Raw genomic sequence first — 19,483 nt, forward strand, 5'->3', positions numbered from 1 at the left:
AAGAGAACTATAGAATGTAAATTATGGCGTAAGGAAGGGCGGGGAAAGAGGGGAAAAAATAAAGATAGAGAATATAAAGGAAAGGAGAGAAAAAGCAAGCTAAATAGACGCGTCATTATTACATTAACATTACCGGAAGTTCAAACATTGGTTTACGATGAAAATCCTTTACCAACTGAAGAAAAAAAAATCAAATTAATCCCTTGTATCTCCTAAACCTTATGGCTGATTGTCAATAACAATAACAACACTTCTAAAAAAAAATATGGTGACACCCCCCCCCCCCCCCCCCGCGTTCTTGTTCTTGTTAGTTGAACTTAAGGCTGTTTTTCTTTTTCATTTAGCAAAAATTGTGCACCAAATCAAGCCATTTATGCATCAATTTAAAAACAATCTTCAACTTCTGAGGGGGCACTTCCCCCTCAGACACCCCCTGCGTTTTACTGTTTTCTTTTTAATTTGGCAAAAAGTATGCACCCAATCGAGCCATTTATGCATCAATTGAAGAAAAAAAAAATCTTCAACTTCTGAGGGAGACACATCTCCTTGAGACATCCCCCCCCCCTGCGTTCTCGTTCATGTTAGTTGAACTAAAGACTGTTTTCTTTTTAATTTGGCAAAAATATGCACCAAAGCGAGCCATTTAAGCATCAATTTCAACAACAAAAATCTTCACCCTCAGACACCCCCCCCCCCCCCCCCCCCCCTCCTGCGTGGCGCGCCCATTCGCCTCCCAAACAAAATAACCTGGCGCCGCCCCTGGTCCTAGGGGGTAGTTGTCCTAGGAGATAGTTATCCTGGGGTAGTTGTACGGGGGTAGTTGTCCCAGGGAGTAGTCGATATTGTCCGGACGTTACTACCCCGATTGACGCGTCTAAACAGGAAAATGGTAAATGTCATCCGGACAACGTCCGGACGACACCGCGACTTTATTTTCCGGTTAAGACGGGGTTTTAATTGCAGAGTCGGTCATGATCACTTTTTCTTGGTTGAAATTCGTAAGCGGGCGAATTGACTTCCCTGCCCCTCCTCTTCAAATGGCTAGTGCCCCCTTTTTGCACTCGTATTAGTTGAATACATAGACGGCAACAGCAGGGAAATGGTGTCTATACATTTTATTGTGGATTCCGTAGAAAACTTTAATACAATAAACGATGCCACCGACTGATTTTTTTTCAACATTTGTGCCCAAAGTGCCCGAATTTTATGTTTTAAGGGCCGATCTGTGTTTTTACGCATTTTAGAACACATATTTTTGCCCGAAAAGGTTGGTTTGGTGTAGAAAATCTACCACGAACTACACAGTGAAATATGGTATAGGTTAAAACCCACAAAAGACCACGTGTCATGGGCTCTGAAATTGCTCCAAAAGAGCAAAAATTAAAGCCAAGCAACTCTAGGCAGTCAAAACAACTGGTTTTAACTATTTTTGAGAGCAATATAATAATAATAATAATAATAATAATAATAATAATAATAATAATAATAACAATAATAATAATAATGATAATAATAATAGTAATTATATTGGATATTTAATAGCGCACATATTCACCATGCATGGTGCTCAAGGTGCTCCAACTTTACCACGGCTCTGCTAGGCAGCCGATTAAGGCGCTCACAGCATTAAAGGAGTTTCTTCCTACCGGTACCCATTTAACACCTGAAGAGTGGAAAATGTAGATTAATATCTTGCCATTAGGACATTAGTGCCGTGACGGGACTCGAACCGCGGCCCCTGTGATCCACAGTCCGACAACTTATCCACTAGACCACAACACCTCTACGAATCAAAGTAAATCTATATTTTTTGTATCAAAATACACCATACGAACATCTACCACCTAAACTACTTGTACTGAAATAAATACAAGCTCCGATGGGCACAATTGTTCAAAAATCAGTCGGTTGAATCTTCTTTAGCATCACATTTTACTTCGGAATCTGCAATGAAATTTAGGTGAGCACCATTTCCCTGTGGGAGCCGTCTGTGTAGCTTACTATATGCCTATCATTAATACCACTGTGGTGATTTTTTTTAAAAAAATCGTTATGGGGGGAAATGAATTACATTACAGTAAAGAGTGATATTACATCACGATGACAGTTGATACATACCCAGGGTCCGTTCCATCAATCCATCTGTATATATCAGCATCATACATGGCTTTTAAGCCGATGTAATAGTTACCTGTACCCTTCGTTAAACTCGTCGCAATGAAATCCTATTTTTTTTATGAAGAGAAAAGGAATACATCATGGAATTCATTTCATACTGGCAAAACACAACATTTTCTCACTTCGGGGGGGGGGGGGGGGGGGGGGGGGTGGTGCTATGCGGGTCGAACACCCCCTAGACACAATTAAAATGACCTATTTCCAAGTTGCATGCATTATGTTCCTAGCTATATAGCCCCCTCAAAATGTTCGGCTCATTAAGGCACTAGTTACAATAGAGATGTTTCTTAATAATTCAAATCGGAGTTTCAGATGTCACATTTTCCAAACACTACAACGTAAAATTGTTTATGTATTAATTTTTTTCTGGTGGAAAATCGTGAAACAGTGGACACAAGCAACAGTTTTTGTTTGTTTGTTCATCTGAGAATTGTCCATGGTGTACCTGTTGGGTGGTTGAAGTATACCGGTCAAAACTTAAAACTTTTTCCTGTAAAATTTAACCTCACGGAACACCTGCTAATTAAAATATAATTTTGCTATCAGTATTAGCGATATTCAATATTGTTCTGAAAAAACAAAAATCCTCAGACTTCATAAGATTAAGTAAGCAACGGTAAAAAAAACCATTTCATTAGAAAACTGTATAGGGTTTCAGTAATACGTTTTTCTCCGTGAAAATTCCGAAAAATATATAATTTAATAGACGATAAAAGTGCGTACGTACATTTTGTTCAGCTGATGTGATGATTGGCATGTCACCCCCTAATCTTTGACAGTGGGCACGTGTTTTAGAGAATGTCCTGTGGACGCCATCAGTACCATGGTAGAAGACATACCGATAGCTACCAAACACATTCGACCCTGATGTAGTAGAACACTCCTGACATTCAACTGTAAGATAACAATAAGAGACAATGAAGCAACACGTTATTCTTCTCACTGGAGTGGGGCTTTATCATACCCCCCCCCCCTGCCCCCCCTTCCGCCCCATCACCGTTTTCGAATTGCCCATCAAAAAAAAAAGGATATAAAGGGAAATAGAGGGAAACATCTAAAGGGGAGATGTAGAAGGGGAAAAGGGAAACGGAAGATGTAAGTGAAAAGAAGATATGCCATTAATTCCTTTCACCCCCTCTTTAAGTTTTAGCCCCTTTCATTACTTTTATTCAACTGGTAGACCTTTGTCCATTCCCCCAGCCCTTCCCCCTCCAACATATTTCCCAGGGGCGTCTAATCAACGGCAGGAGCAGTTCATTAATCAATCATTTTGGTAATTGGCTGTCTATCCTGCGTAATGTATTATCTGAAGGGATCTTTTTATAACTAGAATGATACAATGTTTTTTTTATAAACATAGGGCGTATACAAAAGAAATATAGTACAAACAAAACGAAAGATACATTTTAAAAGAATTATTCATTGCATTATCAGGCCTACACGCGTGATATCAAAGAGATAAGGAAGGAGAGATAAATTTACAGAGGGGGGTAGCTGAAAAGAAAGAGAGAGAGAGAGATAGTGACAGAAGAGAGAGAGAGAGGGAGAGTGACGGGTGGGGTTCGGGAGGTGGGGGGGGGGGGGGAGGTAGATGGAAAAGAAAAAGTTAGATAGAAAGATATGAATACTAATACGAGGGGAAAGATAAAAGGTGAGGAGAAATAGAGCCGAGAGTGAGAAACAGAGACAGAGAGAGAGAAAAAAGAGAAAGAGAGACAGAGAGAGAGACAGAGAAAGAAAGAGAAAGAGAGAAATGTAGATCATTAGTATACATACTTTGTTAAGTGATTATAAACATGTGATAGCCTCAATAAAACGAAGAAAGAAAATATAACAGTTGCCACATACAGTGTATGAACTTCCAAACATTCCAAAGTTTCTGTTCACGAAAGACTGACTGACTGGTGATAATGACAAACAAGTGTCGACACTTGTGAATTTAATAGGCCATCCTGTGCTTATATAGTAGAATAGTAGAAACATCCAGTAAGTTTAAAACAAACCTGTTGTAGATGAAAGAATCCATATCAGAGAAAGAGGCAAGAACCATCCAAGTATTGAATCCCCAGACATTGTCAATATCACAAAAACACATACAGAGAGTGAGATGCAGTGCCCAGTAGTGTAGTCCAATATCGAATATATATTAAGTCCCTTCTATGTACACATTGCAAAAACGATTGCACTTGGGAGTTATATCCATTAGGGATATATATCCTGGTAGGACTGAGCAGCTTTGCATGGCCTGTGATCTTATTTCAGTACCTAAATGTTGTGACTGATGCGCATTTCTATTTCCTCATCTTCTTCTCAACCCCACATGCAGCTCATCATTTTGTTTTATTTTCTGTACCCCCGATCTATATCACTTCTTTTTTTGGCATTGTCTACTCTTTGATAATATTATGACCGTGTTCTTCCATCTTTGTCATGTAAAGTACTGTCTCGTCTCGTTCTCGTCTCTGTTGGCATCCCCCTATTTTGTAATTCCAGGCTCATCGTTTTCTTAAAGGGTGCTCATGAATTAATTCCCAACATTAAAGCAACAGCTAAAATAACAAATTCATCAACCTGCGATATCGATGATATTCATTTTTTGGCCTGCAAATGGTACGTAGTGGGCAAATTTGGGGCTCCCAAAAATTTAGAGGCGCTTTAAACCCTATGCCGGGTTTTAATCTTAGTAGAATACGGAACAAAAGTTCTAACCTTTGTGTCATTTCCTATCCAAATGAATATCCATGGATTTGAGAATAAATGGAAAAGGTAAAAATATTCATCTATGGTCTATTGATAGTAACAAAACTATGAAGATAGTTCTTGTTACCCTCAATTCCAATGATACTTATGTTGTAATTATTGCGAGTAATGTTTACTGCGATCTGGACCCCGCCTTATAAAGAGTTGTGATTAATCCAAATCAATCGCAAGTCCTCCAATCCATCGCAAGTTTGCTGTCTCCTATATCTTATGTACATAGTTGTGATTGGTATCAATCGCAAATAAGTTGTGATTGATATTAACTCTTTATAAGACGGGGCCCTGATGGTACTTGTTAAGGACTAGTATTGAATACAAATATACAGAAGCTTTTTTTCTTTTTTTCTTATCTATGAAGAACTGTATCAAGCATTGTACTATAGGACTGTGTACCGCTCTATTTTCGCAAACAATTGTGTTGGTTGTTACGGATATAATAAGTGAGCTATGATGATATCTATGGACGGAAACAGTTTCTATTTCCTGCATTGGTCATGGACCTTGTAATAAATTATATGCTATTTCCGGTAATACTAGAATCGTGTCGTTTTCCCCTGTTATTATCTCATCATGAGGCATGTGCATGCATTTTACGGGTAGACCAGGGGCTGCGCTCCAGGGGGGGGGGGCGGCAGGAGGCATAGTGCCCTCCCACCTTTTTAAGGACCCCAAAAGTGCCCCCTTTTACTTTGACAAATGCCCCTAATGATCTGTAAAAGCGCCCCTTCCCCTTTAGACGTTTGATAAGTGCCCCTTTTATTTTTGCATGTGCCCATTTTTCTTCTACAAGTTTCCATTTTCATTTGCAATAAGTTTTCATTTTCCATTCTCATAAGTGCCCTTTTTAATCTCCAGTAAGTGCCCCTTTACAGGTACGAGAAGTGCCCTACTCAAATCTTAGAGGTTCCCCTTTTACATTGACAAATGCCCTTTTTCCTTTGTAAGAAGTGCCCCTTTCCCTATTAATAACTACCCCTTTTAAACTCGGATAAGCTCACCTTTTATTTTCACATGTGCCCTTTTCATTCTTATCGGTGCCCCTTTTTTTATCTCTGGTAAATTGCCCTTTTCAGGTACTAGAAGTTACTCCTTTTCAATTCAGATAAGTGCCCTCTTCACCTCCGATGGTTCCCCCTATTCAAATCTGAAAGTTATACTTTGAAAAGCGAGGGGGTGGGAGGGAGTTAGTGAGCAATAATTTTTCTTTTCTTTTTTTGCATGTACTTTAAAAAAAATATATCTTTAGGAAGTTTGAGATCATATATTCACCTCGAATATCATTATTGCAAACATGTTTTATAAAACCCCTGAATGAACCTAATCTATTCCATCATCAATGACTAATAAAATGAATTACCTGTATAGAGCAGTTTCAAGAGGAACTCATAAAATACGTCACAGTATAACGTTGCCAGTTTGTGCTTCACTGAAGACAACTCACAACTTTCCTATTTTTAATCGGATATTGGCCAAACTGTCACTAATGTGTTTTTCTCATATTTCCGCTTTTATTCAAACTAACTAACTATCAGGGCAGACTTTCCCTTTAAACGTTTTCAGTACTTTTGTGTGTGGGAATGCAAATTGTTGTTGCTGATGTTGTTGTTGAATTCAGTGTTATATGACAATTATTCAAATTTGACCATTATCACCAACTATATATATATATATATATATATATATATATATATATATATATATATGCACTGTATACCAGTGCAACATTTTTATGTCAAAACAAGACGACTGAGTGCACCTCGACGAAACTGTTTGAAAGAGAAAAATCCATTGCATACACGAATAATGCTTGTTTCAATTTCTTTCACAGAAATCAAGTTGACCCGATTATTTGGGATCGCTTGATTGATATTCAATACACTTCCTTTCTATGAACTGTGTGATTTCATACTCAATTTAACCTTTAGATAGATAGATCCTTTTAACTTCTTTCGTCCCCCCCCCCCTCTCTCTCTCTCTCTCTCTCTGTTTCTCTCATTCTCTCCGTGTATATTCATTTCTCTCTTTCTCTCTCTCTCTCTCTCTCTCTCTGTTTCTCCCTGTCATTCTCGCTGTATATCTCCCCCTCTCTCTCTCACACTCGCTCCTTCTTTGGAGTAACTGTATGATGAGAAAGAAAGATACACAGTTTATCATCCAGATGACAATTTGAAATTCCTGGTCAATAGAAAATATTTCGGAAGAATAATTTGAGTTTATTCATGTTAAAGCTGTCAACTATTTTTGCTGGCCCTTTTAAACCGAACTTCATTATAATAAAAATGCAGCTGCTCTTTCATAAATGTGTAAAGGCTATGAAGATAACAAATTCAAACAGCAAATAACATCTGGTATTAAAAATAATAAAAAAATTGTGTATTTCCCTTCATATTAGACCTAGGTATTCGCTTTACTATACCTCCATTCAGGGGTAGCCTACCAATGTCTACAGCCTGGCTCAGTTAAACAGTCTGGAAAAGACAAATTGTGGAAGTGGGACGTACGCATTTAAAAAAGGTTGTGTGCTGCACAGAGATTTAATCAGTTTAATTTTAGTCATTTCAAGAAGTGGATTATTGATGTAGACAAATGCTCATGTACCTTTGCAGCTCATTTTATGTATGTTATTACTAAAGAAAAATAGAAGTCGGTCAGTCACTCAATAGTGTCTGATAGTCTAGAACGTAAACGGGTTTCCTTGGATAATTTGAATAATATAATAGGACACTGCTAACGTTTGAATTTCACATATAGCACATACGTGACATATTCATAATTCCTACAAAGTTCTACAGAATTCGATGTTGGCTGCAAATGAGACATAGTACCTTTAAATCCATCAAAAGTAAGGTACCTAAAAGTTTTTAATCACTGATGATGTAAACGTCATTCCATCATCACAGGTAATCATGAATGTATCTAAAAATGAATGGAAACAGAACGCATGCAAGACAGTTGTTGTACTTTGTTTTCAAAATAGTACTTTAATAAAGATCTGTCTACAATGCTAAAACCCGTTTAACCTAGGGTCTTAGAACTATAAAAGGCAATTATATACTCTATTATGCATGTTTATTCAACAAGGAGCGAAGTTGCATTATATTGGTTTTTGAAAGTATTTGCGAGCGGTATGATCTGGTAAATTTATTTATTTCAAAATATACTCTTTGATCCAGATAAACATTGTACGTTTTATTACAGAACCTTAATACACTTCAACATTTAATCATACAACACTCTTTTCTGTAACAGAAATGAACAAATACATGTTAATATGAAAATGTGTAGCCTGTTGTCTAGCCTATCAAACTACATTTTCACAGCCATTTCCGTATAACTACATTCCAGTTTTAAGTAGATATCAAGATGAAATACATTTTCAAGACAAAACGAAAGTCTTGAAGCCTATACTGAATTTAACACTTCTTCTTCTTCACCTTCTTCTTCCATTTACATTATAACTTATTTTTCGGCTAAGATTCAATCAAATCATTTAATACTAAAGAATGGCAAGATAAGTTTTGATTGCAACTTTCCAATTATCATATTTTATCATTTTGAGAGATTGATTTTGTGCCAATCAGAACACATTGATTTTGTGCCACTTCAAACACTTTGGTTGCCACTTCAAACAATTTTAGTTGCCACTTAAAAAGATGTAAGTACCTGACCACGTATAGATTTACAAGTAAAACATGTTACATCAACCAACAACCCTTACAAAAACGTTTTGTATCACTTTTATATTTATAAATATTTATACCATATTTCAGGCTTCAAATAACTGATGAAAAGAACGAATTTCTATTAGATACAAAACTAAGGCCACTAGCACAAGAATAGAATAGAATAGAATAAAGTAGCATACACAGCGATTATAACATGTATGATTCCCTTCATGAGGTAAAAGCTTTAACACAAGCTACAACACTGAAATACAAATGTACCAAAAAGTATGTTGAAACATTAGAATGCACACTAAAGGCTTGTTCAGATATGACATGGCTAAACATAGTTTTGTGCAGTTTCCATTCATTAGCATTAAACAAAAAACAGGTTTACAAAGTTAAATGTGAACGAAGCCTTACAATGTAGTTATATGGCTGAAATCCAAAAGCAATGTCATTTTATATTAGTGTAATGAATGCCATCCACATCACTTAGGCATTGTTAACACAATGACCCTTTTAAGTGCTCTTCATACTGCCAATTTTTAAATGCTATGTTTGTTATTTTTGGCTTCATATATACTCTTGTTTTTCTTCCTGTAATTAAGGTTGATTTCAAATTGTATGAAGAAAGTCAAGATATTTCAACAGAGTATTTTGCTTTATTAAAGTTACATACACATTGTAATCTAACTACATGGTATATCATCTTAAAGGGACTGGATCGACAGTTTCCATGGGCAGAAGGCCATACATGTAATTCGCTGACACCAGACTTGGTGGAAATACCATTAATGGGAGTACAAATCTGCACACAGCAAACCTGTTGGCCCGTCAAGAATTACCCCCTTATCGCTCGTAGAGCTTCGGGTGAAGGAAAAGCGTAGCATTACATAAGGTCTAATGGTCATAAAACTCAAGGCTAACCCTGGTGACTGACAACATTACATACATTCTTTGTTATCAAAACTCTCACTCGACAACTGTGTCACCACTGATACGTTTTTCTTGGCAAAGTTAAAAACATATTCATTGTACATACAAATAAATGGCATTTTCCTGGTTATTCAATGTAACAACTCAAGTAATAATGCCTAATTATGATATTAACACTATTGATTGTCTTTAAAAAACATATACAAGCATCATTGTATTTACAAACGTGTGCAAGACCCAGTCCAACTTTAAGGCACATTTATTTCAAAAATACTTATTCAAGAAGGTATGTAGTACAAAATATATCAATAGTACTATATTAGAAATTCTTATGCAAGTTGAGTAAAATTACCCTTATAAAAAATTAGGAATATACGATAGATTTGCTTCACCATTTTTATAAACAACAAAATATACATGTAAAATCCATACCAGTCTAAATACAAAGAAAGTAAATATACCTTTGAACGTTATATTATAAAAATATAACTACAGTACTTTACATGTAACCTTGACTTCTGCGAAATGCAATTCTAAAATAAGTACACAAACAATCCCATAACAAAATTATTACAATTGATAGTATCACGATTTTTCAGCAACTTACCTGACAGAAATATATATGGTAGTACTGATATCTACATTATATGGCCACAATTACAAAATACGGAAACCAAGCATACAACATTGAAAGTGTACCAATCACCTGAAAAACTGATTTGTTTATAGGTAGAATGTACAAAATCAACCTTTAAAAAATTAGGGGGTGGAGGGAATATGAAGGGAAGAGGGAGGGAGAAGGAAGAGGAAGAGGGGAAGGGGGAGGGATGGGGAAGAAGTAGGGGAGGGAGGCAGGAGGGGAGGAAGAGGAAGAGGGGAAGGGGGAGGGATGGGGAAGGAGTAGGGGAGGGAGGCAGGAGGGGAGGAAGAGAGCAGGAAGAGGAGAAGGGGGAGGGATGGGGAAGAAGTAGGGGAGGGAGGCAGGAGGGGAGGAAGAGGAAGGGGGAAGTGGGAGGGATGGGGAAGGAGTAGGGGAGGGAGGCAGGAGGGGAGGAAGAGAGCAGGAAGAGGAGAAGGGGGAGGGATGGGGAAGGAGTAGGGGAAGGGATGGGGAAGAAGTAGGGGAGGGAGGCAGGAGGGGAGGAAGAGGAAGGGGGAAGTGGGAGGGATGGGGAAGGAGTAGGGGAGGGAGGCAGGAGGGGAGGAAGAGAGCAGGAAGAGGAGAAGGGGGAGGGATGGGGAAGGAGTAGGGGAGGGAGGCAGGAGGGGAGGAAGAGAGCAGGGAGAGAGGAGAAAGGGAGGGAAACAAGGACACATTGATATTGCATACAGTTTATCATAATCGTATTACTTTCTTGTCAATAATCAAAAATGACAAGTTATAGCAATTTATAATTAAGAGGAAACAAATAAGAATTAGACAATTTCTTGGTTTTAGCAGATGAACAAACATTCCGATAGCATCATGCTTTCATTATATTATAATACAAGTGTTAAATACAAAATGTATACATGGCTTTCATAGTTCATACCTATGATTCATATAAACTAGTAAAAAAAATAAAATGCATTAAAGGTAACAAATATATTTAATTATTGCTAGAGGCATTATATTTCCTCCCCCTCTCACTCTCTCTCTCTCTCTCTCTCTCTCTCTGTCCTTCATATTCATCATTTTGTCTTTGTCTTTGTCTTCATTGATTTTCAATGAGATTTTGTCATGAGAGTTTACTTACTTTCCAAGCAGAATAAATGAGTTGGAATGTGTTGATATAATCAACCCTTAGCATTTCCAAATAATTGCACTTTATAATTTCCCATTTTTATTTCCAAAACTATCATCAAGTACTATTCCTTCCATATAGACACTGTCCAAGCTCTATTAAATGAAATCTGTCTAAATTCAGAGACAGAGTTGCTTCGTCAATTTCAAGATAACAATTTCGTATCTTATGTCTTTTGCTACATGTATTTGTCTGATTTTACAGAGTTATTTAGTTAATATATAGGATAATAATGCAAAATCCATTTTGGGGGTTACATGAGACTTTTCCAATCAAAGATACAGAGTTGTCTTGCAGATAAAAAGGATAAATATTTGATCAGATGTCTTTTATCTGATGAGGTGTGTCCAATGAATGGGTCTGAGATGGCTCACTGAATCACAAGATTTCACTGCACAGGAACTTTGTCTAATGGAATGACATTGATTCTTTAATTTACAGGATGTCCAGATTGGCATATTCTTCAAACTGATGCAGATGTTGATTCATGACATCGTAGCAAAGCTGGTACTGATCCTGATGGAGGCAAACAATTTATACAAAAATAACATAAAAATAAATATAACATCTTGCTCAAACTTGTATATGCCATTCAAATAATCTTGACACATTGCCTTTATCATTGGGTAGATATACTGAATGCTTCGAAATAATATAACTGTTTCCAGGGTATGATTAACCTATACTGATGATAAAATGGTTGTCATGGAGCTAATCAAAACTAGAAATGGGTATGTTTGCGAAGCCATTGGGTTGCAGAAAGCAGTTGTCAATCAATTGGTGCCTATTGTTTGTACAAAATCACATATGTGGCAAATGAGCGAGAGCGTAGTGAGGTGAAGAAAGCAATCAAGGTGTTAATATAACATTTATATCAGATGAGAGCAAGAACATGGTTTCTCTCACATGTAGGAGCAAAAGCCTTACTATGATTTAGAGGAAAGGGGTATTTCATAATTCTTATTATTTCATAATAATAATAATAAAAACGGTGTTTTATAAAGCCCTTACTTCCGAAGTCTCTAAGCGCTATAACAAACAAAATACAGTGATAAACAATTACATAATGTCCCCCTCCCTTTCTTTTTGTTTCCCCTTTTTGTGATTTAGATGGTTTGAAGGGAAAGAGGCCCCATGCATACCTGCCAACCTGAGACAAGAGAAATTAGGAGTAAATTTTTCTGGATGGACTACGAGGTCGCGAACCACCGAAGGATTGGGGTAGTGGGGGGGGGGGGGGGGGGGGGGGGGGGGGTACACAGGACTTTAGGGTCTATTTTTTTTTTTCCATGCCGCTGTGTATATCTTCTATGAGCGCGAGCGCGGATGTCGGCGTGATCTGGTTATCAGTGCTGTGTTATGCTTTAGTCTTATACATACATACATACATATTGGTATTTATTGAGTGCCTTTACATGAACATGCTCAAGGCGCTTTACATTTCAAAATACAAACATAATAGTTATATACTCTCCAAGTGCATTACACTCTAAAAAAAAAAAAAAAAAAAAAAAAAAAAAAAAATTAAAAAAAATTTAAAAAAAAAAAAAAACAAAAAAAAAAAAAAAAATTTAAAATCGGAGTTTTGAGGCATGCACTCGGAATTCGGAGTTGGTATGAAAAATGCGGAGGAACTCCGCCTAAATCGGGGTGGTTGGCAGGTATGCCCATGGTGCCACCTGTACAGACATGTAGCAGCATGCATGCCACAGTAGACATCAATATGATGTGCTCTCCTCATAATTTGTATGATCTTTATACTTGAAATGGTAGGAATGCATTCATGTAAATCAAAAGACACAGAACATGGAATGGAAACATTGTCAACTGCGAGTTCCAATTTTCCATCATTACATACATGTAGAAACATGATTTATTTTAAGACTGTTTCCACATGTTTTCTAGTAATTTTTTGCCAAAAGAATACTATGTATTGATGGCTATACCAGCCATTGCTAATACCAGGAAGTAGGAAGGAACTTGGGTTCTCTGGAGGTCGAACTCGATCAAATCGTCATAACTTAAATAAACTCTATGACTACATGTACGGTACTTCCTTGTCGAGAGCAGAGTACAAATGACCATTATCTCTATTACTGTGGGGTTGATTTATCTGTTTCAAACCCCCAAACGTACTACATCAATTTTTGTTCTTTCTCCTCCTTTCACACTATTGCACCTCCTTTCACACTATTGCACCTCTCCTGGAAGTTATGCTGCAAACAATGGCAGAATGAAGTGCAAAATTGCTATTATCTTAAAGCCTCACTGCACTACTTATAGCTACTTGCACCCTCTATATAGCAAACAATGCCTAATCGGTGTCTCTTGGTCCCCCATGATCATCTTTTTCTTATGTTAATTGAGAGCTATCAGTGATCTTGCAGGGAGGTTGAATCAAATGGTACACATAATGAACAAAACAAATTTGGACTAAATATTGTGCTTTCTGATTGTTACCACAAGTCTTGTGTCTAAATGTTTCACTCAACTTCAGAAATAAATCAATAATAGGTTCCTCATATTCTACTTAATCTTGTCTATGAATTGAGAATCTTTGAGACGTGCTCATTTATACTACATGTATTGTATAATTTCATATTTTATAAGTATGTCTGTATTTTTTTTAAATGTGGAACAATAAAAAAATATATATATATTTCAATGAATTCTTACCAAGGTTTCGACCATGTTAGGTCTGCTTGATCTAAGCCTCTTGACTGCCTGGAAGATGTCGATTGTATTGTCTTTTCTCAGCTTCTCCATAACGGACCACAAGGCACAGAACACACCGCTACGACCAATCCCATTTCTATAGGGTAAAGCAAGAGAACATTGTGAAGAACATTGTGAAGAATCTTAACCCATTGCCTACGGCAACCAACTGGCTCCTGTATTAAAGGGCAAGTCCACCCTGATATTAAATTGGTTTTAATAGAAGCAGAATAATTAGAGGTACAATTCAGTGAGAGTTTGAGAAAAATCTGATGACGAATAAGAAAGTTTTGAACTCTTTCAAAATCATGAAAGTCATGGAATCTTATAATCATGGAGACAAATTGGCAATGCCGTCGGAAATTGTGATGTCATCCCCTCACAATTCACCACTGATCTGAATGCACGACTGACCCAAAATCTCCATTTCTTTTAAAGCTAATGGAATAGTATACCTTTCTTATATTGTGGTGCATGAAAGAACATGCTATTTGTTATATATGATCAAGATAGGCATGAAGAAAATATATCTTTTGATCAAAATGTAATTTAATGACATTTCTTGCATTCAACAAAAGATGAAATGTGAGGGGGTGACATCATATTTAGAGACCACGTTGCTAATTTGACTCACAGATTTGAAATATTTAATGAAAAGTTATCATTTTTCTCCTTGTATTAAACCAAACTTATTGATCAGGGTGGACTTCCCCTTTAAGTCTATGGCAATGAGAAGATCCAGTATCCATGGTGTTAGGTTGAAGTGATTCAAAATTTATATTTAAACCATATTGTACTAATATCCCCTCTAGCGGCATCTCAAGTCAGCTGTAGCATTTACTATCTCCAACAAAAATGAATCCATGTATAATCTAGACATTTTCAAGCCTTTTTGTTTTGAGGGAAGTTCTAAATTAGTATTTCTTTCAAATGCCGGTGGAAAGTAACCTTTCCATTTTGGGGGCCAGCTAATGGGACATACACTGTACGGTACATGTACCTTTAAAACAAGGAAGGATGTTGTAGAATTTATGACAAGCATAGAAAATGCCAAAAGCACCTCAACAATGTCAATATTTGGAGAGTAAATAAAATAAATGTATGTCAATATTTGCTAAAAGGGAAGATAATGTTTGTTAATTAGTAATGCCTCTAAATACATGTTCACGTAATACTACATGTACATATATGGCTAGCAAGGACAAAGCCATGAGCATATCAGCAATGTAAACATTGGGCAAGTAAATAAAATTACTACTTTTCTATTTGCTGAAGGGGAAAATATTATTGCTCATTAGTAAAGTTTCAAACATATTGAATGATATATTCCCTGTACATGTAGTTGAAGGTTGCTGTTGTGTTAGCATTCATGACTAACATATATTAACCTTGGGAGAAGGATGCAAATTGTGTTGATCACAATCTCAACAAGAAGACAGAGACCAACCTTAAAAACACTGCAGTCAATATTAATTCAACGATGATGACAAAACTTAGTTTCCAATGTTGGTATTTCTACATATTAAATTCTTGGTTACTGTAGTTTATTTGCAAATTTGTTTAACTTTCGGGGATTCACAGGCTTTTAACACATTCCCATCATAATCGTGACCGACAATGCCAATCGGTCGTTACTAGCTCCTGGTATCCATATCAATGGACTTTCACCATGTTTTCCTATTTTGTGCATTTTCACACTGCCCTCATTAGTCACAGCTCTCGTACATCTTGTCCATGGACCGGTTAACTAATATATTCAAATTTATGGATGTTAATTTCCTGGAGACCTACCGGTAGTGACAGGGAACCCAGTCTGCATACATTGCTTGTTGCTATGCCGGGGCAAAGCCTCAGGCAAGCTTTCGGGTTGTACAGAAAAAAAATTCTTTAACAGAATTTATACAATTTGAATATGTCAGTAAACTAGTCTATTGCACCCCTTTCCTTCATGTTCCAGCCAGCATGATATCTTACTTCATTCATTTCCTTTTCATGACTAATATCCAAAACATAACTGGGACTATGTTGTATAAACACTTCATTTCGTTCAAATCCAACCCATACAGTATATACTGCAGCGCTTTCAGCTTAACATTTCATCATGCTTCACACTACCCCTTCCCCTTCAATCAGACTTCAAGAGGGAACAGTCTTATCTTACTATACTGAACTATACATATAGCCATACTATAATGTAGTATATTTTAACTGTAATGTCATTCTCTGTCTTGTAATTGTGTGTGTAATGTAATTCCTCGTAAGGTAATTTCCTAAATTATAGAATTTACATCAGGTATTTTCTATATGTATAAAGTATTTTTATATCATAGTATCTGTTATTATATTTACTTTACTTGTAAAGCACATTCAAATGTAGTATGTATTGTGCTACATGTATATATATATATATAGATGTAACGTATTATTATCATTTATAATAGTAGACAGTCATACGTATGTGAGTCAAATGTGTTGAGGTAGACTTACACGCAATGAACAATGGCTGGTCCCTTGCACGTGGCCGTCTTGATGCTGCCCTGTACTGCTTCAATGAGACCCAGCAATGATACGGGAGAGTCTGGTTTGTTGTGTGACATACCCCATCCTAGCATCTCAAACTGTTCAACAGTCATGCTCTGAAAGGACAAACACATACTGTCAAATAAGAAAATTTCATGAATTCAGCAAGTGGTCCTCTTATGCTTAATGTCAGTACGTTACAACACTGAGTGCACAATATTGTGAAAGAAGAGTGCCGCCAACACAGCCATCATTGATAAATGGCTAAGAATTGTTTGTAATCAGTAAATTGAAAAATTTGCCTCCAGGATTCCTGGCATGTCATGAAAATAAACTTCCCTGAAATTTTTCCTTATTTTTCCCTGATGGATTTTCTTAATCAAAGGATCACCAAAGGAAGGCCTATTACACACTAAACAGCCAATGTAGCCAATTATCCAATGGACATGCTACTTGGACATGACATGCAATACAAGACCTTGACTGATTAAGACATCTTTGGGGGCTAATAAACTTCCCAAGTTTGTTCTGCTTTGAGTGATTTTCCAAAATTCGATTTAGTTTCTCAAATCCCTTGATTATTCCCAGACTGGTAAATCATGGCTGGTAGCATTAAATGAGAGACATACCTCTCCAGAGTCTGACGTCACGGTGAATCTCCTTTTCACAAAGTTCATTGTACTCTCTGAGTCCAGTGCAGTCACCTCCAGTGATTCGAGTGCAATGCTGCCCTCTTCTGGCCAGTACTGTACACAAGTCTCCTAAACAATATCACAAAGGAATAAAGTTCTTTAAGCTGAACTCATCAGAGATAAAGAATTTGTATTTTGCATCAAAGCCATTTTCTATTTGTATGCATCTTAAAGGTACACTCCTGTAATATTCAACAGTATTTAAATCTTTCCTGCAATTCTGCATTAACTGTATTGCAAAGATCCACATTATTTTATTTCGAGATGTTTGAAAAAATATCAAGTACTTGTTAGAATCGTGATCATTTCATGTGTCAGAAAAATTAGATTGCAGCTATTTATGTTTGGTTTTCCTTCGCTATAGGACGAATGAGAAACTCATAGAAACCATAGCATTACTTTTAAAGACCCTCTATCAAAAACAGTTTTATCAGTAACAAGTGTCACATTTCTATAACTGATTTGCTCACAGCCAATCAAATGCAACAGTTTCGTTCGATTATAACCTGGCAGGTATTAATTCCTTGAAATGCTAGAGCTAGGCTAAAGGAAAGCCAAGGTAATAATTAATCTGTGTGCCTCGAAATAGAATTTCTACATAGACGGCGCTATATAAATGCCTATTATTATTATTAACAGTTATTATTAACTTGTTAAAGAGAACAGGTTCTATGAAACCAGGCCTGATTTCCGGTATAGTTTGGTTGAGCCTTCCAAGCATCATGAAGATTATTTCCACAATTAAGTACTTGTAGAATCAAGAGCCACTTGACTCAAACCAATTTAATCAAATACAATTGAAATTTAATAGGTAGCAGATAAGTTTCTATTGGCGTGATGATCCAGCTCTAGTACATGGAGATCAGGAAGTAGACATTAATAATACAGTAGTGGTCACTTATCCTGAATGGGATGGTTTCACTATAATAGTATTCACATTTAAAATGATTTATATTGTTGAATTATACTGGGTTTAGCATCTGATATTGGTTATTGAGAAGAGAAAATAATACGTTTGTGATTGACTTGTTATATACATAATTATAGCAATCAAAATCAAGTCCATTCAGATAAAGTTTTTAAGGGGATTATATGTACACACAGTATGTCTGGGCTCAAATGCAAAAATAAATAAACACCCCACTCTGACAACAACATAACTTACATGGTATAATTCTACTCAGTTTTAAGACTAGATTATGATTCAGTTGTACATTGATTCGTCTTCATGCTCAAAGAGGTCCCCAAATAATTTGTATTTTATTTCCAGTTTCTGCAGACTTCAAAGTTCAAAACCTTCATGATTCTATCCTAGACGCTTTTTAAATTCTAACCCAGACATATGATTACTTCTGTATGAACAACACAATGGTTGTTATGTGATTTGTCACTGTTGAAAGGTTTCCAACGTTTGGAATCATATCGATGATAGGGTCCATTAGGCACGACATTATCGTTCAATAGAATCTCTGAATCTCACCTCATTTTGGTGAGAAAGAAATCAGAAGGCCATGACAAGAGTCCATTATTTGGGGCACACAATACATAACTTGATACACACATTTCTAAAACTCTTTCCACAATGGTTCATGAATATAAATTACGAGTGGGCATGAGATTAGACCTGTATCACACTCATCATAGATGGGGTACTTTACTTCATTCTTGTTACTATATGAACTTAAAGGTTGCTTTCCCCTAATTTTATCTATCTACACTATGTGTCCATTTTGAAAAATCTGAACATCCAAGCTTTTCTCGTAGTACATGCAATCTTTAGTTGCATGCTCTATTGTAACTATAAAAAATTTGTTGCTCACTCTTTCCCCTATGTTTACAATGTTTCCTACTGATTCTCTATTTCCCTTTCCCTTTATTTCTATCTCATCCCTTCTTTCTACCTCTCTTTCTCCGGCTCTCTCTCTCTCTCTCTCTCTCTGCTAAATCAAACCCTTCTTGAGATTTAGTGGGATTAGCTCTTCTCTATAAACAAAAATACAAACGGTCGTCATAAATAATATTACAAGCATCAGATTCTGAGAATGTATTCTTTATTTTGAGCCATAAATATATAATATGTGAAAGATCATAGCATTTCTTTTCCAGGATGAAATAGATGCAATATACACACCATCCAAACATAAAATGCTATTAAAGGCTGCTATTTAAATTATTGGGTGGAATTTCAAGCACACTACGAAAGTAGGTTAATAGCAATAATGTTATATGTATC

At 36.5% G+C, this 19,483-nt stretch overlaps 1 protein-coding gene across 1 annotated transcript in view; it reads right to left on the reverse strand.

Annotated features, from left to right (window-relative positions):
- Positions 1 to 10,768: 10,768 nt before the first annotated feature.
- Positions 10,769 to 19,483, reverse strand: part of LOC587101 (receptor-type tyrosine-protein phosphatase U) — a 57,626-nt gene continuing 48,911 nt past the window's right edge. Inside the window, exons 29-32 of the mRNA XM_030990124.1 lie at positions 17,188 to 17,319; positions 16,526 to 16,674; positions 14,000 to 14,135; positions 10,769 to 11,839 (exon numbers count right to left, since the gene is read on the reverse strand). Coding sequence (XP_030845984.1) covers positions 11,759 to 11,839; positions 14,000 to 14,135; positions 16,526 to 16,674; positions 17,188 to 17,319 — 498 coding nt within the window. The 3' untranslated portion in view covers positions 10,769 to 11,758. The remainder of the gene's footprint in view (positions 11,840 to 13,999; positions 14,136 to 16,525; positions 16,675 to 17,187; positions 17,320 to 19,483) is intronic.

The sequence above is a fragment of the Strongylocentrotus purpuratus genome, unplaced genomic scaffold (assembly GCF_000002235.5).
Source record: "Strongylocentrotus purpuratus isolate Spur 01 unplaced genomic scaffold, Spur_5.0 spur5_contig_843, whole genome shotgun sequence".
Lineage (NCBI taxonomy): Eukaryota > Metazoa > Echinodermata > Echinoidea > Camarodonta > Strongylocentrotidae > Strongylocentrotus > Strongylocentrotus purpuratus.